Source organism: Aethalodelphis obliquidens, unplaced genomic scaffold, assembly GCF_003676395.1.
Source record: "Aethalodelphis obliquidens isolate GAN/ISIS:26980383/991018 unplaced genomic scaffold, ASM367639v1 scaffold7, whole genome shotgun sequence".
NCBI classification, from domain to species: Eukaryota; Metazoa; Chordata; class Mammalia; order Artiodactyla; family Delphinidae; genus Aethalodelphis; species Aethalodelphis obliquidens.
In genome coordinates, this window is record NW_020837951.1 from 20,831,842 (window position 1) to 20,857,737 (window position 25,896).

A 25,896-nucleotide genomic window follows, 5' to 3' on the forward strand; every position below is an offset into this window, starting at 1 on the left:
GTTTAAGAAGAACAAACACCTTGAACTTTAATGGAACAGTACTGCTGAAGAGCGTATTAGCAGCCCACAGTGAGAGCCCACAAAGCATTATTTGACTAAAGGATTAGATCAGCTTTTAAAGCAGTGAAAAAACAAAAGTGAGATTCTGGCCTGCACACTTAAAAGCATCCTATAGACAAGGACAAATCATTCAGTTTGTATTTCCATTAAATATCTATTGAATAAATGAATAAAAGATCACATTTCAGCTTTCATTAGGGTTAAAAATCAATCAGCAGGTGTACCTGCTTAGCACTCTTCTTGGTACTTTGAGGATACTGGCATGTAGTAGGAAGTTGGCCCCTTAGAGGTGACCAAATGAGAAGGAGCTGACATGAAGCATTACATGGCACTCAGGCTGCCAGGCCCCCTGAGGGGTTTAATGCAGTGCAGTGAGTCCTCTTCATAGCCCACCAAAAACAGTAGGGTTCAATCTATTTAATTAAAGGGACAAACCAGTGGCAAAATAAAAGTTACTTTTTTTTTTCTCTGTTGATTCAATTTTTTTTTTACATCTTTATTGGAGTATAATTGCTTAACAATGGTGTGCTAGTTTCTGCTTTATAACAAAGCGAATCAGTTATACTTATACATATGTTCCCATATCTCTTCCCTCTTGCATCTCCCTCCCTCCCACCCTCCCTATCCCACCGCTCTAGGTGGTCACAAAGCACCGAGCTGATCTCCCTGTGCTATGCGGCTGCTTTCCACTAGCGATCTATTCTACGTTTGGTAGTGTATATGTGTCCATGCCACTCTCTCGCTTTGTCACAGCTTACCCTTCTCCCTCCCCATATCATCAAGTCCATTCTCTAGTAGGTCTGTGTCTTTATTCCTGTCTTACCCCTGGGTTTTCATGACATTTTTTTTTCTTAAATTCCATATATATGTGTTAGCATACGGTATTTGTCTTTCTCTTTCTGACTTACTTCACTCTGTATGACAGACTCTAGGTCCATCCACCTCATTACAAATAGCTCAATTTCGTTTCTTTTTATGGCTGAGTAATGTTCCATTGTATATATGTGCCACATCTTCTTTATCCGATGATGGACATCTAGGTTGTTCATCCGATGATGGACATCTAGGTTGTTTCCATCTCCCAGCTATTGTAAATAGAGCTGCAGTGAACATTTTGGTACATGACTCTTTTTGAATTATGGTTTTCTCAGGGTATATGCCCAGTAGTGGGATTGCTGGGTCATATGGTAGTTCTATTTGTAGTTTTTTAAGGAACCTCCATACTGGTCTCCATAGTGGCTGTACCAATTCACATTCCCACCAGCAGTGCAAGAGTGTTCCATTTTCTCCACACCCTCTCCAGCATTTATTGTTTCTAAATTTTCTGATGATGGCCATTCTGACTGGTGTGAGATGATATCTCATTGTAGTTTTGATTTGCATTTCTCTGATGATTAAGGATGTTGAGCATTCTTTCATGTGTTTGTTGGCAGTCTGTATATCTTCTTTGGAGAAATGTCTATTTAGGTCTTCTGCCCATTTTTGGATTGCATTGTTTGTTTTTTTGTTATTGAGCTGCATGAGCTGCTTGTAAATGTTGGAGATTAATCCTTTGTCAGTTGCTTCATTTGCAAATATTTTCTCCCATTCTGAGGGTTGTCTTTTGGTCTTGTTTATGGTTTCCTTTGCTGTGCAAAAGCTTTGAAGTTTCATTAGGTCCCATTTGTTTATTTTTATTTCCATTTCTCTGGGAGGTGAGTCAAAAAGGATCCTGCTGTGATTTATGTCATAGAGTGTTCTGCCTATGTTTTCCTCTAAGAGTTTTATAGTTTCTGGCCTTACATTTAGGTCTTTAATCCATTTTGAGCTTATTTTTGTGTATGGTTTTAGGGAGTGATCTAATCTCATACTTTTACATGTACCTGTCCAGTTTTCCCAGCACCACTTATTGAAGAGGCTGTTCTTTCTCCACTGTACATTCCTGCCTCCTTTATCAAAGATAAGGTGACCATATGTGCATGGGTTTATCTCTGGGCTTTCTATCCTGTTCCATTGATCTATATTTCTGCGTTTGTGCCAGTACCATACTATCTTGATTACTGTAGCTTTGTAGTATAGTCTGAAGTCAGGGAGCCTGATTCTGCCAGCTCCGTTTTTCTTTCTCAAGGTTGCTTTGGCTATTCGGGGTCTTTTGTGTTTCCATACAAATTGTGAAATTTTTTGTTCTATTTCTGTGAAAAATGCCAGTGGTAGTTTGATAGGGATTGCATTGAATTTGTAGATTGCTTTGGGTAGTAGATTCATTTTCACAATGTTGATTCTTCCAATTCAAGAACATGGCATATCACTCCATCTATTTGTATCATCTTTAATCTCTTTCATCAGTGTCTTATAATTTTCTGCATACAGGTTTTTTGTCTCCTTAGGTAGGTTTATTCCTAGATATTTTATTCTTTTTGTTGCAATGGTAAATGGGAGTATTTTCTTGATTTCACTTTCAGATTTTTCATCATTAGTGTATAGGAATGCCAGAGATATCTGTGCATTAATTTTGTATCCTGCTACTTTACCAAATTCATTGATTAGCTCTAGTAGTTTTCTGGTAGCATCTTTAGGATTCTCTATGTATAGGATCATGTCATCTGCAAACAGTGACAGCTTTACTTCTTCTTTTTTGATTTGGATTCCTTTTATTTCCTTTTCTTCTCTGATTGCTCTGGCTAACACTTCCAAAACTATGTTGAATAAGAGTGGTGAGAGTGGGCAACCTTGTCTTTTTCCTGATCTTAGTGGAAATGGTTTCAGTTTTTCACCATTGAGGACGATGTTGGCTGTGGGTTTGTCATATATGGCCTTTATTATGTTGAGGAAAGTTCTCTCTATGCCTACTTTCTGCAGGGTTTTTAACATAAATGGGTGTTGAATTTTGTCAAAAGCTTTTTCTGCATCTATTGAGATGATCACATGGTTTTTCTCCTTCAATTTGTTAATATGGTGTATCACGTTGATTGATTTGCATATATTGAAGAATCCTTGCATTCCTGGAATAAACCCCACTTGATCCTGGTGTATGATCCTTTTAATGTGCTGTTGGATTCTGTTTGCTAGTATTTTGTTGAGGATTTTTGCATCTATGTTCATCAGTGATATTGGCCTGTAGTTTTCTTTCTTTGTGACATCCTTGTTGGGTTTTGGTATCAGGGTGATGGTGGCCTCGTAGAATGAGTTTGGGAGTGTTCCTCCGTCTGCTATATTTTGGAAGAGTTTGAGAAGGATAGGTGTTAGCTCGTCTCTAAATGTTTGATAGAATTCACCTGTGAAGCCATCTGGTCCTGGGCTTTTGTTTGTTGGAAGATTTTTAATCACAGTTTCAATTTCAGTGCTTGTGATTGGTCTGTTCATATTTTCTATTTCTTCCTGATTAAGTCTTGGCAGGTTGTGCATTTCTAAGAATTTGTCCATTTCTTCCAGGTTGTCCATCAATCTGTTAAACGAAACACTTCTAATCTAACCCTCATCCCTTCTTGCAGACCCCCTCTCCTTGCCCCACCTGAGAAGACATCTCTTTTCCTTCCCCCATGGATGAAGAAGCAGAGTGGCCTAATGCCTTGGTATCTGCGACACACAGACTTGGCTTGTAAACCATGGTCTAGACCTGACTCCACATGGGGAGTGGGACTCAATCTGCACCAGGGAACCCCTCCCTCGCATTATTATCCTTGGCCGTGGTTATAAACGCCAATGGGCAACTTCACCTAGTGGTTTAGTTCACTATTGTAATCAAAAAATGGTAGCATCTTGGACAAGTTTCAATGTATCCACATCTTTAAAATTGATAGATGATCATTGTATCCTTCTCAAAGGTTGGTCTTGAGATAATACATGCAGAGTCCTAGCATACAGCAAAGATTCAATGAAAAGATTCCCCTAAGGTTTCTAGAGGTTTCATTCCATGGTAAGCAAATTCTCCTTAACCAAACCATCGAATCACCTATGTCCTGACTTAATTGAAACCCACTTCTCCTTCAAGGGTAGCTTCCCTTGTATTCCTATAAGGTGGAAAATGCTCTTGTGTCCAACCAGACATATCATGGTAGAGGATGCTTTTATTACCCTTTTCCACAGATGAGGAAATTGAGGAACAGAGAAATAATCTGTCTAAGTGTTCACCCAGTAAGTGGCAAAGCAAGAATCTGAACCCAGAGAGTCTGGTTCTAGAGGCTGCTCTCTTAGCCAGTGGGCAATTCTGCCCCTTTTTGTAGCTAGCAGTCTCCTAGACTAAGTTCACTTCATTTTCTATTATAGGATCTGAAGTAAGAATACATTTTGTTTGAGCAATGTAGTTGTAGTGGCCAGCTTCTAGGATGGTCCCTGCTTTGGATTGAACGTTTGTATCCCTCCCACACCTACCTCAATCCTAATCCCCAATGTGATGGCCTTTGGAGGTGGGGCATTTGTGAGGTGATTAGGTCATGTAGGTGGGAGTCCTCATAAATGGGATTAATGCCCTTGTAAATGAGACTCAGATCCCTCACCCCTGCAGCCATGTGAGGTTGCTGCAAAAAGACGGCCATCCATGAATGAGGAAGTGGGCCTTCACCAGAGCCCAACCAAGCTGGCACCTTGATCTTGGACTTCCCAGCCTCCAGAACGGTGAGAAATAAATTGGTGTTGTTTAGAAGCCATCAAGTCTATTGTATTCTGCTGTAGCAGCCTGAATGGATAAAGGCGTCCCCAATGATCCCACCTCCCAGTAGGCACAGCCTTGTAATAGTTCCCTTCCACACTGTACCAAGGCTGGTCTGTGTGACACGCAGTATATGGCAGAAACAGTGGTATGTCACTTCCAAGATCAGGTTATAAAAGATACTGTTGCTTCTGACTTGATCACTCTCATATCACTTGCTCTGGCTGTGAGCTGCCATGTCATGAGCAACCCTATGGGAAGGCCTGCATGGTAAGGAATTGAAGCCTCCTACCCTTAGCCACATGAGTAAGCTTGCAAGTTAATCCTTCCACGTAGTTGACCTTCAGAATGACTATATCCCCTGCTAGCATCTTGACTGCAACCTTAAAAAAGATCCTCTGCCAGAACTACCCCTCTATGCTGCCTTGATTCCAGCTCCTCAGAAACTGTAAGAGAATAAATATTTGTTGTTTTAAACTGCCAAGTTTGGGGATAATTTGTTACAAGCAATAGGTAAGTCATACACTAATTGTCTCAAATTCCTACCCAGTTTATTTTAAAGGCTGTCTGGCGTCATGCATTTCCCATAAATATTTAATCATAAAATAGCACAAGAGGGTTAGGGTGGCTCCAACTGGAACCTGAGGACTATTCTCAGCTCTCTACCTTGATACTGAAGGTCTGTAATAATCATAATGGCTTCAGGAGGAAGCACTTCACAGACTGCTACCTGGCATTTCCTTATCAGTTAACAGCGCCACAGGATGGTCACATGCATCCCTTTTGTCTTGGACTTTCCCCTAGTAGATATGTAGGCTTCTATCTACTTATCAAGTAACAAGATATCCAGTAAAACACAGATCTTTCATAATTACCCCCATCATCACCATTCATCTCCAGAACTCTTTTCATTTTATAAAACTGAAACACTATTCCCATTAAATAACAACTCTTCATTGTCCCCTTCCCCCCAGCACCTGGCAACCACCATTCTATTTCTGTCTCTATGATTGTGACTAAGTACTTTATATAAGTGAAATCACACAGTATTTGTCCTTTTGTGACTGGCTTATTTCACTTAGCATAATATCCTCAAGGTTCATGCATACTGTAGCATATATCAGAATTTCCTTCTTTTTAAAAGGTGAATAATATCTCATTGTATGTATATGCTACGTTTTGCTTATTCATTCATCTGTTCAAGGATATTTGTGTCGCTTTCACCTCTTAGCTATTGTGAATAGTTCTGCTATGAACACGGATGTTTACATACCTCTTGGAGGCCCTGCTTTCAGTTCTTTTGTGTATAAACCCCCAAAAACCTTAATTTTTTGAGTAACTATTATACAGTTTTCCACTAGTGGCTGTATCATTTTACATGCACGAAGGTTCCAATTTCTCTGCCAACACTCATTATTTTATTTTCTGGGTTTTTTTTTTTTTTTCGATAGTAGCCATCTAATGGATATGAAGTGGTCACTCATTTATTTTTATTTTCTTTTTACAGATGATAGAACTGAAGCATCAAACGATTAAGTGTCAGGGGTGGGATTTGAACCCAAGTAAATTGACCCACTATTAACTAATATGTTAAAATTCTTGTGACACTTAAGTCCCAAAATCTCTCAAGGAGGAGACGGGGGTCCAAGAGCTAACACTCACCAAATAAAACAATCAGCAGCAAGTTAAATTTATCTTTCTCCTGATAACGTTCTGTGAATCCTGGGAGGTTGAATTTACTAGGAAATTACAAAATGTTGTTCTGGGGTAGAACTCTTCTTTTCAGCTTAAATAAGCTTGCTCAGGATGTCCATTTGGGACTTAGACTGGAGTTTTCTTATGCCCTAGTTTCTGTATTGTCTCGTCAGGCAACCTAAAACCAAAAAATTCTCCTAAGGTTCTGTCAGCCATATATATCCAAGTGATCATTTTCGTCAGGCCGGAACTCAGAAAGGTCTCTTAACTGAAAAGTTGTCCTGGCCAACTACCAAAATGCTCCCTTTATATCTAGATTAAAGTAGTCAGCAGACTACTGAGCTCCCTGAGCTGGTCTCAGAGGAATTCCTTCCTCCAGAGCAGAGACAATGTGTGAGATTTAAGAACCTGGACCTTTGCATCTGACAGGCCTTTAGTCGCTGAAATTCAACTAAAGACATAAAGTAACTGAACATTTCTGAGTCTGATATATAAATCATAAATAAATATATAAATAAATCACATATAAGTATATAAATAAATACGAATCATATATAACTCAGGGAATGACAGGACCAGAGCCAATGCGCAGGAGGCACCTCGTACGTACAAGGCCCTTAATAAATGCTTGGTAGTGTTATTATTTGTCATGGATCCATGCTCAACAAAATTGTGCATCATAAACGTTTATTACTGAGCAAACATCGATTATTAAGAAGGACGTTAAGATGGTTAACGACCACAGGACACGTGACACACATCAATACAAGGTTACTGTTCAACGTAGATACGTAGCTCTACTGTGCTGGAATCAGGCCTTCAGGCGATCCCACTAGGAGAGACAGTGTTCTGAGATGTGGCATATCCATTCCTTAAATACAGATTCTTGCACAGTAGTAAAAATTTCTACAAGTTTAGTGTATAATTATTTAAACTATAAAAGAAAAGTATCACTGGGATTTGTGTACGTTAAGACGCGCAACCCGAGATGGTTGATAAAGCTCACTCTCCGGGTCCCAACCGCAGCTCTGCCTCACTCGCAACCGAAGTGGATTCACATCGTCGCAGAACCGGCTGAGTCGGTGACTTCGCCACTTGAAGAGCTAGGGACGCAGCCGGTCTCCGCCCCGCCCCTACCTAGCCGAGCCGGCAGGATACGTCACTGCGCAGCGGCCTGGACGAAAGAGCCAATTGCGGTGCTAGGGACCCAGCCGGTCTCTGCCCCGCACCGTTCGGGCTCCGCCCCCGATGGTGCGGCATGCAGGGTCCAGGAGCCTCTCTGGCTGCCACTCTTTGGAAGGGAAGTGGCGTATGCATTAGGTAGCAGTTAAAGTACGAATCGCCGTGAGGAGTAGCCGTTAGGAGGCGGGAATTCCGGTCCCTCGGGTGTAAGTCATCAGGAGGCGGAAGCGCAGCGGGGGCGGGAAGGTGGTAGAACGCGGTATCGAGCTTGGTTTGCCGGTCTTTAAGTGGTTGCGCCCCCTTGGAGAACGCGACCAGAAGGCGAGGCGGTCCCGGGCTCTCTAGCCTCGCGGTAAGTAGGACCGCCTGGCGGCGCCGGGGATGAAGGTGTGTGGCCCCGGCGCCGACCCGCTGCTGCCGTTCCTTGCTACAGGGCAGTGGCCTCCCCGCCAGCCTTGCCTCCCAGCATTTCTCACTCCCCCTCCTCTCCTTGGTATCAGCCGCAGCCCCCGCCCTGCCTGCCCTCCACGCGCGCCTCCCGCCCCGGGACCTTTCTGAGACGCAGGTCCAGCCCTGTCACATCCCTGATTGACGTTCCCCGTCACAAGATGGCCCTCTTGTCCCTCCCGTCCTAAGCCGGCTTCGCTCGCTCTGTGCTTTGCTTCAGGAGACACCTAATATTATTTCGTTCCAAATCGACATCTGTTTGCTCGCTCTTGTACCTTCCCGCTTACCCCCGAAGGCATCCCTCGTCACGCCGGTAGAATCAGTTCATCTCTGCTTCCGGAGCACTGTTTACTCCTTGTAAAGAGCGCGTTTGTTAAACTTTTTTAGTACGGTTGCTTGAATGAGACTCTCTTTTTCCACCGGATTATATGTTTCTTGAGGGCGGGAGTAAGGTCTTGCTCATTTGGGATCCCCCCAGGGCCTAGTACAAAAGCACGAAGTTTGGAATCTAACAGTCCAAAGTTTTCGCACTAGCTTTGTGACCTTGGACACGATCTCCCTGTCTATGAAGTGGTGATAAATAAAATAATTAATTTCAATCATCTTACAGATCTTGTATGGTGCAGAGTATGTACGCGATAAATATTCGGCTCTTTTTCCTTTCTAGCTTTCAGTATACACAGTAGTTGCTGGGTGCGTTTTTAAAATGAATCGAGAGGCACTACAGAAGAGTGATTTTTCTTCCTAGCCCTGTGATTGTATTGATGCTATCAGTTAGTTGATACATTTGGTAGTATTTGGTAAACACAACCTAATGAAGTAATTAAAGACAGTAATGGTGAATGTTGGTATCAACATCTGCAAGAATAAACATTTAACCTTCACGCTCTAATTAAATAACTTGAGGCGTTTGATTTAAGTCTGTGTGCCCTTCAGACAGATGTTTCTGAAGAGATGAAGGTATGTGTCTGCACATTATTTTTTACAGGTGATTGTAAAGTGCAGACCACTTGCCACGGAACATAGTTGAAACAGAAAATAGGAAGATGGCAGCAAACCCTTCAGGACAAGGTAAATGCTAGGAACTTTTTCCTCATATAGTAAAGTATTTTGATAGAAAATTTAGCATAGGGCTGTTACTAGAGCCAGAATTAAAAATGAATAGCCAAGTAAAACCCCATATTTGAAGCAAGTCCAACGTTTCATCAGATGTGTTTCATCAGATATGTAACATCCTTAATAGCTATTAATCCTATGTGTTAATCTGTTAATATTATTCACACTGTAAACCTTAAGTCCTCCTCGGACATTTGTGTTCTCATGCTCTTTTACTTGAGATTAGAACCACTTTTAAAGAAGTTATATTGTCACTAGGCAATATCCACTCCTTTATTTTCGTTTGCTCAAAAAACTTTTCATACACGTTTCACCTGTGTTAAGAGCTCTGTAAAGCAAGTCAAGTTAGATACATCCCAAATAAGGAGTTTTTATTTAAAAATAAGTTTCAAAAGTAAAATTTAATCTCTAGAAAGCATTAAATTCCACTTTGTAAGTTGTCTCCTGCTTAAGAACTTGAAGCAGACTTCTATTTCCTCTCCATATCAAGTCTAAACTCCTTATTTGATGCATCATATTTTTGATTAATCTTAGTCTTGTTTTATTTTAAACGTCATATAAACGTGTTTGTGTCCAGTTGTTTACACGCACTGTACTGTCTGTGAGAGTCATCCATGTTATGCCATGTACCAATAGTTCATTCTTTTTTATTGCAGACTAGTATTCCATTGTATGAATTTACCACAATTTATTTATTCATTCCTTTTTGGAGACTTCGGGGTTGTATCAGTTTTGGCCATTGTGAATAAAGCTGCTTTGAATATTCGTTTGTAAGTCTTTTTGCAGATATTTGGATGAATATCTAGGAATGGAGCAGCTGAGTGTACAGTTTACTTTATGGAAAACTGCCAAACCTTTTCCTAAAGTGAATGTACTTTACATTCCCTCTAGTCAAGTGTGAGAATTCTGGTTGCTCCATATATAGCATTGTTGGTCTTTTCAATTTTAGCCATTTTAGAGGGTGTAAAGTGACATCTCATTGTAGTATTAACTTGGATGTCCCTGATGACAAATGTTGGACACTTTTTTATGTGCTTGTTGGCCATTGCAGATCTTCCTTTGTGAAGTGTTTGTTCAAGCCTTTTGCTCATTTTTTAAAAATTTGGGTTATTTTTATTATTTTTTTTTAAGAGTCTAGATACTGGTCCTGTGTCACTGCTAATTGCATCATCTAGATCATCTTTGAGTTGGTTTCTGTTGACTGCATTTTTTTTTGAGAATGAGTCACAGTTTCCTTTTTCTTACTATATTTAGTGATTTGTTATTGAATACTGGATATTATGACTAATACATTGTAGAGACTCTGAATTCTGTTATATTCCTGTGAAATGTGATTTTCATTCTAGCAGATGGCTTGGCTCAACTCAAACTCCAAACTCTTGTCTCCCTTATGTTGGGCAGCAGCTGAAATCTCTGCTCATTCTTTAAAGCTTCCAGTTGCTGCTTTAGTGCTTTATTTGTCTCCCCCATGTATGTGTAGTTTAGCAGAAAGCAAAACCTTGGGTGGATTTTATAGGCATGTTTTAGGCTTTACTCCTTCTGCCTTTCCCTCTCAAGTTTCTCCCCTAATTTTCTGGTTACTCTGTCTGTCCTCTGATACCTCAAGCCAGTAAGGTGAGGCTATGCAAGCTGTTCGTGGATTGAGGAGTGCAAAAGGCCACCAATTCCCAAATTTCACCAGTTGCAGTTTCTGCCCGATTTTGGTCAGTCTCTAGTGCCTTCAAATAATGAATGTTTAGTATTTTTTCCAGAATTTATTATTATATTTGTGGCAGGATTACTCTAACCAAACTATTCTGCTAGTACTGGAAGTTGGAAGCCCACTGAATCTGTTTTAGTATATTAGTTGCATTTAGGACAGACTAAAGATTACATGAGTTTTATAGAAGTGTGGTATTGTAAAAAGCTAGCTCTGGTGATAGCTTTACTGGCTATAACCAGCTAATACAATTCTGTTCTCTCAAATAACCAAGTGTGATTTGTGTGCTCTATGGACTAATCACAGGTCAGTATTCCCGTATGGTCTTTGACCTCCTCTTTCCACCAAGTTATAAGGATTCAGATTAAAAATAATTTAATTTGGGGCTTCCCTGGTGGCGCACTGGTTGGGAGTCCGCCTGCCAATGCAGGGGACGCGGGTTTGTGCCCGGGTCCGGGAGGATCCCACGTGCCGCGGAGCGGCTGGGCCCGTGAGCTGTGGCCGTTGGGCCTGCGCGTCCGGAGCCTGTGCTCCGCAACGGGAGAGGCCACAGCGGTGGGATGCCCACGTACCGCAAAAACAAACAAACAAACAAATAAATAAATAAAATAATTTAATTTGAACCGAAATGAAATTAAGAGAAATCTATTTTGGAGAGAAAATATGCTGCTAAAAATCACACAATGCAGTCCAAATGAAAACAAATTAAATATTTTTATCCCTCTGTTTTAATAGCACAAATATGCAAGATTTACAATTTGCTAGTTACTCTTTTTTTTTTTAAGCAGTTGCAATAAAGCACAATAATTTTTACTGTCACCTTTGATTGATCCATAGTCAGATCCACTATGAAACATCCCCTAATCTAAATAGAAGCGAGGACTTTCCTGGTGGCGCAGTGGTTAAGAATCTGCCTGCCAGTGTAGAGGACATGGGTTCAAGCCCTGGTCTGGGAAGATCCCACATGCTGTGGAGCAACTAAGCCCCTGTGCCACAACTACTGAGCCCATGTGCCACAACTACTGAAGCCCATACACCTAGAGCCCGTGCTCCGTAACAAGAGAAGCCACCTTAATAAGAGGCCTGTGCACCGCAATGAAGAGTAGCCCCCACTTGCTACAACTAAAAAGAAAGCCTGCACACAGCAACGAAGACCCAACGTGGCCAAAAATAAATAAATAAATTTATAAAACAAACAAACAAAAAAACATAGAAGCGAATTTAGATTAGTCCTTTGGCTTTTGTTGCTCTTTTGTCAGTGATATTGTTGGTGTCATGGAGCTGCTGCTATTAGGCACCAGCAGAGGGAGTCCATATCATGTTCTGTAGATTCCTAGACTCTCAGTGAAAATTTAAAATTCTTATTTATTTGGATCTATTGCATTTTACTCTCTATATTATTTCTGTACTGTTTATGTGTATTGGAACTACTTATTTTGGAGATTGCCAAGTTCCATAATTATCTTATAATGGAAACTGAAAGAACAATGACTTAAGAAATCTTCATCTGTGTGTTGTAATTTATTAATGTCTCTGGTGTAGGGGACAGGCCCTCTTTCAGATCTAGCAGTCTATCATACTATAGTAGTAATATGAACTGCTAAATTTCACAAGCTCTTGGCAGACAGTTACTGAAGTCTCATATTCTTAGCATCCATCATAGTGTGGAACATTCAGTAGGTTCATAATAATTATTTGATTGATAAGAAGTAACATTTTGAGAATTTAATATGTAGAGGCAGATTGTCAAACTGGAATTTGGCGAAGGTACCATTCCTATGTAAAGAGGCTCTCATTATTGGTAAATATCAAGATCCTGTGATTATGTGCTGGCAGTTGGGAGATTGGTCTAACCTGATTTCAGATACACAGAGAAACCTGGTGAAAAACTGAGTAAAGAATGTGAGTTCTTGGGACTTCCCTGGTGGCGCAGTGGTTAAGAATCCGCCCGCCAGTGCAGGGGACATGGGTTCAATCCCTGGTCGGGGAAGATCCCACATGCTGCAGAGCAGCCAAGCCCGTGTGCCACAACTACTGAGCCTGAGCTCTAGAGCCCATGAGCCACAACTACTGAGCCCTTGTGCCACAACTACTGAAGCCCGTGCACCTAGAGCCTGTGCTTCGCAACAAGAGAATCCCCCGCTTGATGCAACTAGAGAAAGCCTGCACACAGCAACAAAGACCAAATGCAGCCATAAATAGATAAATAATTAAAAAAATAGAGATTGCTCTCAATTAAAAAAAAAAGTGTGAATTCTTTTGATTCTTTTATAGTTATCTCAAAATGCTTAGAGTAATAACTATAAGCCCTGCAGATCAAGTGGTGGGAACTATTGATTTGGGGCCAGTTTGGATGCTCTTAGCTGTGATTTTAGGGCTCTGTGTAAGAATGGAACATAGCTCCTGGGAGGTGTCTTACTTGACCTCAGACCCAAGTACAAGTTTCACCTAAACCACCTATGGTCCAGAAGGAAAGCAGATTTACCCTTCAGGCTTGTACTAAGGTATGCTACCTCTCAATTAAGAATTTATCCTAGGGCTTCCCTGGTGGCGCAGTGGTTGAGAGTCCGCCTGCCGATGCAGGGGACACGGGTTCGTGCCCTGGTCCGGGAAGATCCCACATGCCGCGGAGCGGCTGGGCCCATGAGCCATGGCCGCTGAGCCTGCGCGTCCGGAGCCTGTGCTCCGCAACGGGAGAGGCCACAACAGTGAGAGGCCCACATACCGCAAAAAAAAAAAACACAAAAAAGCAAAAAAAAAAGAATTTATCCTAGTGATGCATAAAAATCATCTTAAAATTCTGGCATCTGTACATTTTTAAACATGAGAGTGGACACAGAGACACAATTTGGAGTTCATTTTTCAAAGCTAGATTTCTTTTTGCCTCAGTTTTCATTGCCAAGGCAAAGAGTGTACAGTAGTTTTCTGATGCTAGGATTGATTTGTAGGCCCAGGTTCAAATAGGAATGAAACTGAGTTGAGGCAGAATATGATGTAAACTAGCATGAGATTGTTTGTATAGTAGAAGAGAGCTTGTGATCCTCAGGTCCATTCAGACTGGCCTGGGAGGCCTGTCATGTGAGTGTAATCTAGAAAGTTGTGCTAATCAATTGTACCCTGTGTGATGAAAAACAGTTTACTGACAGAGAATTGTCAGAATGGGGCTGACAAGAATCTAGTGAGGTTGACAATCTAAATGATAGAGAACACTAGGTAATAATAACAGTAATAGCTAGTTTTTATTAAGCAACTACCATGTGGCAGGCAGTGTGCTAGGTATTTTATTTTTATTTTCTATATTTCATATAACCACCCTTCAAAGTTGTCACTGTTATGCCCATCAGTCCTGCATAGTGAGGTAATTTTCCCAATATTAAATAGTAACTGGTAATACTGAGATGAGAACCCAAATTGAATCTGTGTCCAAGTCCCCTGTTCATTGATTTCCCATACTGCACGTTAGCTGGAGGGTTAGAACATTCTAATTATAGTATCTAAAAGAAAATTGGGAGCTCTAGACTAGGGGCAAAAGACCTTAATTTTTGTATCTCTTCTCCATCTGTTATTGAGCAGAAAATCCTTACAGGGAAATGGGCCTATGAGTTTATCTGTAAGAGGAAAAGAAAAATGAGCGAGGAGGAAAGGGTGATTCAAGCAGAAGAGATTTCATCATCTTATTTAGCTAGTGCTGAAGACAAGAAACCTCAGTGGATAGAAAAAGTGGTAGTAGCTTAAAGGGGTAAGTCCTTGGGGTCTCAGTGAGAGAGAATTTGAACATAAGGAGATCACCTGAGCAGACATTAGGGCTTATTCCTTTCCTTGATCTATATTTTCAGTAAACTCCAAAGGTGGCTAAGAGTTGAATAATTTTTTAATCTTGCAAGTTACAGGAAGTGTTTGCCATTAACTAGATAGCTAGAAGACTAGTTACTGGTACTAATTACTTCATGTTAATAATGTTGTTGTATTTTTTATTCTGCTAAGACTTAGACATCAGGCAGTCTCCCCTGAATAAGTTTGAGTTTTAACCAATGAATATATTTTATATATCATTAAGGAGTATGGTAGGCAGAATAGTATTCTCCCCACATCCCTCCAAAAAAAGCCAAGGTCATAATCCCCGGAATCTGTGACTTTGTTACCTTACATAGCAAAAGGAATTTTGCTTGTGTGATTAAGGTTAAGGACCTTGAGATGGGAAGATTATCCTGGATTATCCAGGTGGGCCCATTTTAATCACATGAGTCTTTGTTTTTTATTAAAAAAAAATTTTTAAACAACTTTATTGAGATATAATTTACATACTATAAGATTCACCTGTATTAAGATTACACTTCAAGAATCTTCAGTAACTTTGTAAAGTGTGTAACTTTCACTAATATCTAATTTTATAACATTTCCATTAATCCAGAAAGAAAACTCATGCCTGTTTGCAGTAACTTCCCATTCTTACAGGCCTGGGCAAGCACTAATGTACTTTTTGTCTCTATAAATTTGCCTCTTCTGGACACCTTTCATATAAATGGACTCTTACGGTATATGGTCTCTTGTGTCTGGTTTCACTTAGCATGTTTTTGAGGTTCATCTGTGTAGTAGCATGTATTAGTAAGTCTTTTTTGTTGTTGTTGTTAAACAACAGAAATTTATTTTCTCACAATTCTGAGATCAAGTTGTCAGCAGAGTTGATTTCTCCTTGGCTTGTAGATGGCCTGTGTCTTTTCTCCCTGTATCTTCACATGGTCTTTCTTTTCTCTGTGTGTGCATGTCCTGATCTCTTCTTATAAGGACACAAGTCATATTGGCTTAGGGCCCACTCCCAATGACCTCATTCAACCTTAACTGCCTCTTTAAAAACTCTGTATCCAAATACAGTCACATTCTGAGGTACTAGGGCTTAGGACTTCAACCTATGTGTTTTGCAAGGATACAATTTAACCTATAACACTCCACCCTCTCAGCCTCCAAAATTCAAGTCTTCACATGTGAAATATATTTGCTCCATTCCAACAGTCATAAAAGTCTTAACCCATTCCAGCATCAACTCTAAGTCTAAAATTTCATCTAAATAGCATCTAAATCAGATATGAGTGAGACTAGAGGTATGATTCATCCTGAGGCAAAATTCCTCTCTAATAGTGAACCTATGAAACCAAACAAGTTATCTGCTTCCAGAATACAATAGTGGGACAGGTATAGGATAGACATTCTGCTTCCAAAAGGAAGAAATTGCAAAGAAGAAAGCTGACATGTCCTAAGCAAGTCCAAAACCTAGCAGGGCAAATTCCATTAGATTTTTAATTTATTCAAAGATTTAGTTTATTATATCAACATCAGTACTAGAACTCACATCTTTTACTCTCCAGTCTGCAACATTTCTACAGTACACATTTGTGTGCTGAAATTATTTGTATGACATTAATATATGTGGCTAATTTTAAGAAACTTCTGTGGAAAATTCCATTAGATTTTAAGGCTTGAGAGTGAAACCCTATTTGGCTCAATTTTCTGTCTAACAAGGGTGGTGGCTCTGCCTTCTCCTCCCTGAATTTTGTCCCCAAACCCTCTGGAACTAATGAGGAAACAGTCCTGCTGCCTGGGCCTGTGCTCTCTGGACCCATGGTGGCAGTAGCAGCCCTGCTGACCCCTGACCCACCTTCAGAGTCATTCCTCCCTGTACTCAAAGGATGACGCTTGTTTGCATCCAGACATCTCTAACATCTAACTTCCTGCTTGTAGAACCCCAGAAGTCCGACAGTCTTTCTTCATTTCATCCCACCTCTGTTCTCTTCAGTCCATGCTGACAGTGCTTCTGCTGAGATGGTTGATTGGATCCATGTCACACACCCATAATCTCTTTACTAAAGACTGTCCAGTCATGTCTTTGGTGTTCTCTCCTGAACGCATTTTCTCATTTTTTGCAATAAGAATAAGCTGAGAATTTTTGGTCTTCAAGTTCTGGTTCCTTTTTGCATAATAATTTCTTTTTCAGTTGTCTCCCTCTCACACTTTACTATAAGCAGCAAGGAGAAACCAGGTCACACCTTCAACATTTTGCTTAGAAATATCCTCAGTTAAATATCCAAGTTCATTACTGACAGCTTTTACTTTCCACAAAACACTAGAACACAATTTGGTCAAGTTCCCTGCCACTTTGTTACAAGGACTGCTTTTCCTACAGTTTCCAATAACATATTCCTCATATCCATCTGAGACTTCCCCAGAAGCACCTTTAACATTCATATTTGTGTCAACATTCTGTTCATGATGAAATATATATAAACAGATATATATTAGTCCTGGTAGTTTTCTGGTAGTATCTTTAGGATTCTCTATGTATAGTATCATGTCATCTGCAAACAGTGACAGTTTTACTTCTTCTTTTCTGATTTGGATTTCTTTTATTTCTTTTTCTTCTCTGAGTACTGTGGCTAAAACTTCCAAAACTATGTTGAATAATAGTGGTGAGAGTGGGCAACCTTGTCTTATTCCTGATCTTAGTAGAAATGGTTTCAGTTTTTCACCATTGAGAATGATGTTGGCTGTGGGTTTGTCATATATGGCCTTTATTATGTTGAGGTTTTGGAGGGGTTTTATTGTAAATGGGTTTTGAATTTTGTTGAAAGCTTTTTCTGCATCTATTGAGATTATCATATGGTTTTTATCCTTCAATTTGTTAATACGGTTTATCACAATGATTGATTTGCATATATTGAAGAATCCTTGCATTCCTGGGATAAATCCCACTTGATCATGGTGTATGATCCTTTTAATGTGCTGTTGGATTCTTTTTGCTAGTAGTTTGTTGAGGATTTTTGCATCTGTGTTTATCAGTATATTGGCCTGTAGTTGTCTTATTTTGTGACATCATTGCTGGTTTGGTATCAGGGTGATGGTGGCCTTATAGAATGAGTTTGGGAGTGTTCCTCCCTCTGCTATATTTTGGAAGAATTTGAGAAGGATAGGTGTTAGCTCTTCTCTAAATGTTTGATAGAATTCGCCTCTGAAGCCATCCGGTCCTGGGCTTTTGTTTGTTGGAAGATATTTTTTTTTCAATTTATTATTTTTGGCTGAATTGGGTCTTCGTTGCTGCACGTGGGCTTTCTCTAGTTGCGGCAAGCGGGGGCTACAGTTCATTGCGGTGCGTGGGATTCTTATTGCAGTGCAGGGCTTTAGGTGTGTGGACTCAGTAGTTGCAGCTTGCAGGCTCTAGAGCACAGGCTCAGTAGTTGTGGTGCATGGGCTTAGTTGTTCCGTGGCATGTGAGATCTTCCTGGACCAGGGATCGAACTCGTGTATCCTGCATTGCCAGGTGGATTCTCAGTCACTGCGCCACCAGGGAAGTCCCTGTTGGAAGATTTTTAATCACAGTTTCAATTTCAGTGCTTCAAATTGGTCTGTTTATATTTTCTATTTCTTCCTGATTCAGTCTTGGCAGGTTGTGCATTTCTAAGAATTTGTCCATTTTAATGGCATATAGTTGCTTGTAGTAATCTCTCATGATCTTTTGTATTTCTGCAGTGTCAGTTGTTACTTCTCTTTTTTTCATTTCTAATCTTATTGATTTGAGTCTTCTCCCTTTTCTTCTTGATGAGTCTGGCTAATGGTTTATTAATTTTGTTTCTCTTCTCAAAGAACCAGCTTTTAGTTTTATTGATCTTTGCTATTTTTTCCTTCATTTCTGATCTGATCTTTATGATTTCTTTCCTTCTGCTAACTTTGGGTTTTTTTTTTTTGTGCTTTTTTCTCTAATTGCTTTAGGTGTAAGGTTAGGTTTTTTATTTGAGATATTTCTTGTTTCTTGAGGTAGGATTGTATTGATATAAACTTCCCTCTTAGAACTGCTTTTGCTGCATCCAGTAGGTTTTGGGTCGTCGTGTATTCACTGTCATTTGTTTCTAGGTATTTTTTGACTTCCTCTTTGATTTCATCAGTGATCTCTTGGTTATTTAGTAGTTTATTGTTTAACCTCCATGTGTTTGTATTTTTTACAAACTTTTTTCCTGTAATTGATATCTAGTCCCATAGTGTTGTGGTCAGAAAAGATACTTGATACAATTTTAATTTTCTTAAATTTACCAAGGCTTGATTTGTGACCCAAGATATGGTCTATCCTGGAGAATGTTCCATGAGCACTTGACAAGAAAGTGTATTCTGTTGTTTTTGGATGGAATGTCCTATAAATATCAATTAAGTCGATCTTGTTTAATGTATCATTTGAAACTTGTGTTTCCTTATTTATTTTCATTTTGGATGATCTGTCCATTGGTGAAAGTGGGGTGTTAAAGTCCCATACTATGATTGTGTTACTGTCGATTTCCCCTTTTATGGCTGTTAGCATTTGCCTTATGCATTGAGGTGCTCCTATGTTGGGTGCATAAATATTTACAATTGTTATATCTTCTTCTTGGATTGATCCCTTGATCATTATGTAGTGTCCTTCAGTGTCTCTTCTAATAGTTTTATTTTAAAGTGTATTTTCTCTGATACGAGTGAGAATTGCTACTCCAGCTTTCTTTTGATTTCCATTTGTATGGAATAACTTTTTCCATCCCCACACTTTCAGTCTGTATGTGTCCCTAGGTCTGAAGTGGGTCTCTTGTAGACAGCATATATACGGGTCTTGTTTTTGTATCCATTCAGCCAGTCTGTGTCTTTTGTTTGGAGCATTTAATCCATTTACATTTAAGGTAGTTATTGATATGTATGTTCCTATTACCATTTTCTTAATTGTTTTGGGTTTATTATTGTAGGTTTTTTCCTTCTCTTGTGTTTCCTGCCTAGAGAAGTTCCTTTAGCATTTGTTGTAAAGCTCGTTTGGTAGGGTTGAATTCTCTTAGCTTTTGCTTGTCTTTGAAGGTTTTAATTTCTCCGTTGAATCTGAATGAGATCCTTGCTTGGTAGAGTAATCTTGGTTGTAGGTTTTTCCCTTTCATCACTTTAAATATGTCCTGCTACACGCTTCTGGCTTGCAGAGTTTCTGCTGAAAGATCAGCTGTTAACCTTATGGGGATTCCCTTGTATGTTATTTGTTGCTTTTCCCTTGCTGCTTTTAATATTTTTTCTTTGTATTTAATTTTTGACAGTTTGATTAATATGTGCCTTGGTGTGTTTTCCATTTATCCTGTATGGGACTCTCTGTGCTTCCTGGACTTGACTATTTCCTTTCCCATATTAGGGAAGTTTTCAACTATAATCTCTTCCAATATTTTCTCAGTCCTTTTCTTTTTCTCTTCTTCTTCTGGGACCCCTATAATTCGAATGTTGGTGTGTTTAATGTTGTCCCAGAGGTCTCTGAGACTGTCCTCAATTCTTTTCATTCTTTTTCGTTTATTCTGCTCTGTGGTAGTTATTTCCACTACTTTATCTTCCAGGTCACTTATCCGTTCTAATGTCTCAGTTATTCTGCTGTTGATTCCTTGTAGAGAATTTTTAATTTCACTTATTTTGTTGTTCATCATTGTTTGTTTGCTCTTTAGTTCTTCTAGGTCCTTGTTAAACGTTTCTTGTATTTTCTCCATTCTATTTCCAAGATTTTGGATCATCTTTACTATCAGTACCCTGAATTCTTTTTCAGGTAGATTGCCTATTTCCTCTTCATTTGTTTGGTCTGGTGGGTTTTTACCTTGCTCCTTCATCTGTTGTGTATTTCTCTGTCTTCTCATTTTGCTTAACTTACTGTGTTTGGGGTCTCCTTTTCTCAGGATGCAGGTTCGTAGTTCCCATTGTTTTTGGTGTCTGACCCCAGTGGGTGAGGTTGGTTCAGTGGGTTGTGTAGGCTTCCTGGTGTAGGGGACTGATGCCTGTGTTCTGGTGGATGAGGCTGGATCTTGTCTTTCTGTTGGGCAGGACCATGTCCGGTTGTGTGTTTCGGGGTGTCTATGACCTTATCCTGATTTTAGGCAGCCTCTCTGCTAATGGGTGGGGTTGTGTTCCTGTCTTGCTAGTTGTTTGGCATGGGATGTCCAGCACGAGAGCTTGCTGGTTGTTGAGTGGATCTGGGTCTTAGCATTGAGATGGAGATCTCTGGGAGAGCTCTCACCAACTGATATTATGTGGGGCCAGGAGGTCTCTGGTGGACCACTGTCCTGAACTCGGCTCTCCCACCTCAGAGGCTCAGGCCTGACACCCGGCCAGAGCAACAAGACCCTGTCAGCCACACAGCTCAGAAGAAAAGGGAAAAAAGAAAGAAAGAAAGAAAAAAAGATAATAAAATAAATAAAGTTACTAAAATAAAAAATTTAAAAAATTCTTAAAATATAAAAAAGTAATTAAAAAAAAAAGAAGAGAGCACCAAACCAATAAATCCACCAGTGATAACAAGCACTAAAAACTATACTAAAAAAACCCCAAAACGGACAGAGAGAGCCCTGGGACAAATGGTAAAAGCAAACCTATACAGACATAATCACACAAAGAAGCATACACATACACACTCACAAAAAGAAAAAAAGGAAAAAAGAATATATTAAAAGAAAAAAAGAGAGCAACCAAATCAGTAAACAAATCTACCAATGATAATAAGCTCTAAATACTAAACTAAGATAAACATAAAACCAGAAACAAATTAGATGCAGAAAGCAAACCCCAAGTCTACAGTAGCTCCCAAAGTCCACCGCATGAATTTTGGGATGATTCCTTGCCTATTTAGGCATTCCACAGATGCAGGGTACATCAAATTGATTGTGGAGATTTAATCCGCTGCTCCTGAGGCTGCTGGGAGAGAGTTCCCTTTCTCTTCTTTATTCGCACAGCTCCTGGGGTTCAGCTTTGGGTTTGGACCCGCCTCTGCGTGTAGGTTACCCTCTGGCATCTGCTCTTCGCTCATACAGGAGGGGGTTAAAGGAGCAGCTGATTAGGGGGCTCTGGCTCACTCAGGCTGGGGGGAGGGAGGGGTGCGGATGCGGGGCGAGCCTGCGGCGGCAGAGGCCGGCGTGACGTTGCACCAGCCTGAGGCGTGCTGTGCGTTCTCCTGGGGAAGTTGTCCCTGGATCACGGGACACTGGCAGTGGCGGGCTGCACAGGCTCCTGGGAAGGGAGGTGTGGATAGGGATCTGTGCTGCACACAGGCTTCTTGGTGGCGGCAGCAACCTTAGCATCTCATGCCCGTCTCTGGGGTCCACACTGATAGCCGCAGCTCGCGCCCGTCTCTGGAGCTCGTTTAGGCGGCACTCTGAACTCCCTCTCCTTGCGTACCCCGAAACAATGGTCTCTTGCCTCTTAGGCAGTTCCAGACGTTTTCACAGACTCCCTCCCAGCTAGCTGTGGCGCACTAGCCCCCTTCAGGCTGTGTTCACGCAGCCAACCTGTCCTTTCCCTGGGGATGTGACCTCCGAAGCCGGAGCCTCAGCTCCCAGCCCCCACCCACCCTGGTGGGTGAGCAGACAAGCCTCTCGGGCTGGTGAGTGCTGGTCAGCACTGATCCTCTGTGTGGGAATCTCTCCACTTTGCCCTCCGCACCCCTGTGGCTGTGCTCTCCTCCGTGGCTGCAAAGCTTCCCTCATGCCCACCCCCCGTTTCTGCCCGTGAAGGGGCTTCCTAGTGTTTGGAAACTTTTCCTCCTTCACAGCTCCCTCCCTGAGATGCAGGTCCCATCCCTATTTTGCCTCTGTTTTTTCTTTTTCTTTTGCCCTACCCAAGTACATGGGGAGTTTCTTGCCTTTTGGGAAGTCTGAGTTTTTCTGCGAGGGTTCAGTAGGTGTTCTGTAGCAGTTGTTCCACGTGTAGATGTATTTTTGATGTACTTGTGGGGAGGAAGATGATTTCCACGTCTTACTCCTCCACCATCTTGAAGGTCCCCCTCCCACATGGGTCTTTAAAAGCAAAGAATTTTTTCCTGGCTGTGGTCAGATAGAAATGACCACAGAAGGGTCAGAGACATGCAACGTTGTTGGCATTTAAGTTGGAGAAAGGGGACCACAAGCCAGGGAACTCAGGCATATCTATAAGATGGAAAAGGGAAGGAAACAGATTCTCTCCTAGAGCCTCCAGAAAGGAAAGCAGCACTTGATTTTAGCCCAGTGAGACTACTGACCTATAGAACTGTAAGATAATAGATTTGTGTTGTTTTAAGCCATTAAGTTTGTGGTAATTTGTTACAGCAGCAGTACGAATAATATACCATTTAACTATATGAGCCAAAAACCTCAGAACCATCCATGACACCTTCTTCCTCGTTCTTGACTTATTTATTCTGTCACTGTCCTGTTGATTTAACTTCCTAAAAAGCTCTTGGGTCTGTTCATCTCTCTCCATTTCCCTGGCCACTAACTTCTGTCATCTCCAGCTTGTTCTACTGTAATAGTCTCTTTTTCTCTTGTCTAGTGTATTCTCAACCTTGTAGCTACAGTGATCTTTCTAAAGGGGGAAGTGTTATTTTGTCCCCCACCCCTAATTAACCTAATTAATCTAACATTTCAGCTCTAGCATTACTTCCTGTAGGAGACTTCTCTGACACTGCTCCCCCTACTCCCAGTCTAGGTCAAGTTGATTCAACATTGATTCCTGTTGGTGGGGATGTAAACTGATACAGCCACTGTGGAGAACAGTGTGTAGGTTCCTTAAAAAACTAAAAATAGAACTACCATATGACCCAGGAATTCCACTACTGGGCATATACCCTGAGAAAACCATAATTCAAAATAAGTCATGTACCACAATGTTCATTGCAGCACTATTCACAATAGCCGGGAGATGGAAGAAACCTAAATGTCCGTTGACAGATGAATGGATAAAGAAGATGTGGCACATATATACAGTGGAATATTATTCAGCCATAAAAAGGAACAAAATTGAGTTATTTATAGTGAGGCGGATGGACCTTGAGTCTGTCATACATAGTGAAGTAAGTCAGAAAGAGAAAAACAAATACCGTATGCTAACACATATATATATATGGAATCTAGAAAAATTGTACTGATGAACCTAGTGGCAGAGCAGGAATAAAGACACAGATGTAGAGATTGGACTTGAGGATGGGGGCGGAAGGGGAGGCTGGGATGAAGAGAGTGAATAGCATTAACGTATATACGCTTCCAAATGTAAAATGAATAGCTAGTGGGAAGCTGCTGCATAGCACAGGGAGATCAGCTCGACGCTTTGTGACCACCTAGCGGGGTGGGATAGGGAGGATGGGAGGGAGGGGATATTGGGATATATGTATACGTATAGCTGATTCACTTTGTCATACAGCAGAAACTAACACAACAGTATGAAGCAATTATATTCCAATAAAGATGTAAAAAAAAAACAACAAAAACCTTGATTCCTACAATGATTGTTTTTAATACTTATAGAATGTTATTTCTTTATTTCAGACTACTCATCTTAGACTCTAATTATACATTCATTTGTGTAATTATTTGATAATCTCTATCTTCACGGGAATGTTTAAGAACCATGAGAACTAGCATCAAATCAAGTTGTGGCTCGTCATTGCATCCTTAGACTCTACCTTAGTGCCTGTATGTATGTCATGGATACACAATAAATATATGTTGAATCAATAAATAACTTAAAACATGTTAAACTAATAGTGCCACAGTGACTTTCCTCCAATATTGAACAGCTGTCTTTTTTTTTTTTTTTTTGCCACGCCACACGGCTTGTGGGATCTCAGTTACCCAATCAAGGATTGAACCTGGGCATGGTGGTGAAAGCCCGGAATCCTAACCACTAGTCCACCAGGGAACTCCCCCTAAACAGCTGTCTTAGGATGATAGTTCATTTACTGTATAGTTGTGAAGAGTATATAGCTTGTAAGATAATCTTTTGAAAGGATTTGAATATTTTAAAATATCTTTTAAAAAATTGTTATGAAAGCAGTATAACAACTGTAATTGGAAAGTAGATTATCCACTAATCAAACAATAATTTTCATTCTTTAGTTTTAGATTTTTTTCAATAAAAGGAATTCCTATTAGTCCTTGTTTAAGTGTCATAGAGCTATTCACGCAAAGTGAATGTCAGCTGTTAGGTTTTAAATGCAATTTGCTGTAATGCTAGTTACTCCAGAATATTTTTAGTGACACAGAAATGTGTGGGAGTTAAATGTTTCTATAAATGAATATGGAAATGAGAATGTATATGATTGTGAATGGAGATAGAGTTATAGTTCTAAGTGGAACTTTTGGAGTGTGCTGCTTTATTCTAAGGTAATTTTATTAGGAAAAAGCTTAGTTATAAAGGAATATTAAGTAATTCCTACTGTACATGAGATAATATATTTTAACACTCTCATGCTTTTAAGAATGTAAAAGTTACATGTAACTTTAAGATACATGTAAAATAATGTAAAAGTAAAATGTTGAATTATGGTGAGAGACAGTTTGTGTTTAAAAAAATAATTCATGTAGTGATTAGAATAAAAGTTAAATTTTATATATTGATACCTTAGAGTAAGTTTGTATTACAAACTCTGAAGGTGGGAGAATGTTGCTCTAGAAAATTACACTTAACTACTTCACATAACCAAATTGACTACCTAGTTTTTTGCCTTATGTTTCAAATGTGAAATAAGCTATTATTATTACCTAACTGCTATCTGTTGACTTTTATATATTTCTATAATACAGTAAATGTTTTGTACAAAACTGACATGTAAATTAGTACTAGGTTATTTTTGAACGCTCAAGAGGGAAGCATAGGCTTCAGGGCATAAGACAAGCTCAGAAAGTAAAAGCCTAGTAGACCTGACCATACCCTTTCCCTGTAAAATAGTTTTTGTGGCTCTCAGCTGCCTACATGTAGACGTTAAGTTCTTGAATGTTATGCAGGAGATAACCTTGCCTGGTTAGACTGTGGAATAGGAGTTGAGAGGGGAAGATGTTTTAGAGACATCAAGGATATAAAATTGATTGGACTAGGTGATTGGTTGGATGTGGGTAGGAAGAAGGAGGTATTATAAGGATAAAACTCAGGCTTCTGGGTGGGAGCGTGGGGCATTGAGATACAGAGAGAGGCATTATCCTTTACCAGGGAAGGAAGGCTATGAGCTACCCCTGTCTAATGACCGCTTATTTAACTATTTTAACAAGTTCTTTAATGTCTAAGGGGATTTTGTGCATGGAGAAAA

The 25,896-nt window shown here is 40.2% G+C and overlaps 1 protein-coding gene across 5 annotated transcripts in view; it reads left to right on the forward strand.

The window, feature by feature from the left end:
• Positions 1 to 7,694: 7,694 nt before the first annotated feature.
• INIP (INTS3 and NABP interacting protein) overlaps positions 7,695 to 25,896 on the forward strand; it is a 30,253-nt gene continuing 12,051 nt past the window's right edge. The window contains exons 1-3 of one of the 5 annotated variants that reach the window (XM_027105203.1): positions 7,765 to 7,916; positions 9,000 to 9,082; positions 24,140 to 24,286. Coding sequence is in view for 3 of the 5 variants with exons in the window: in XM_027105201.1 (XP_026961002.1) it covers positions 9,058 to 9,082 (25 nt within the window). In the remaining 2 variants the exon portion in view is untranslated. Of the gene's footprint in view, positions 7,917 to 8,999; positions 9,083 to 24,139; positions 24,287 to 25,896 lie in introns of all 5 variants that reach the window. The other 4 variants (XM_027105201.1, XM_027105202.1, XM_027105200.1 and 1 more) reach the window with 4 other exon arrangements.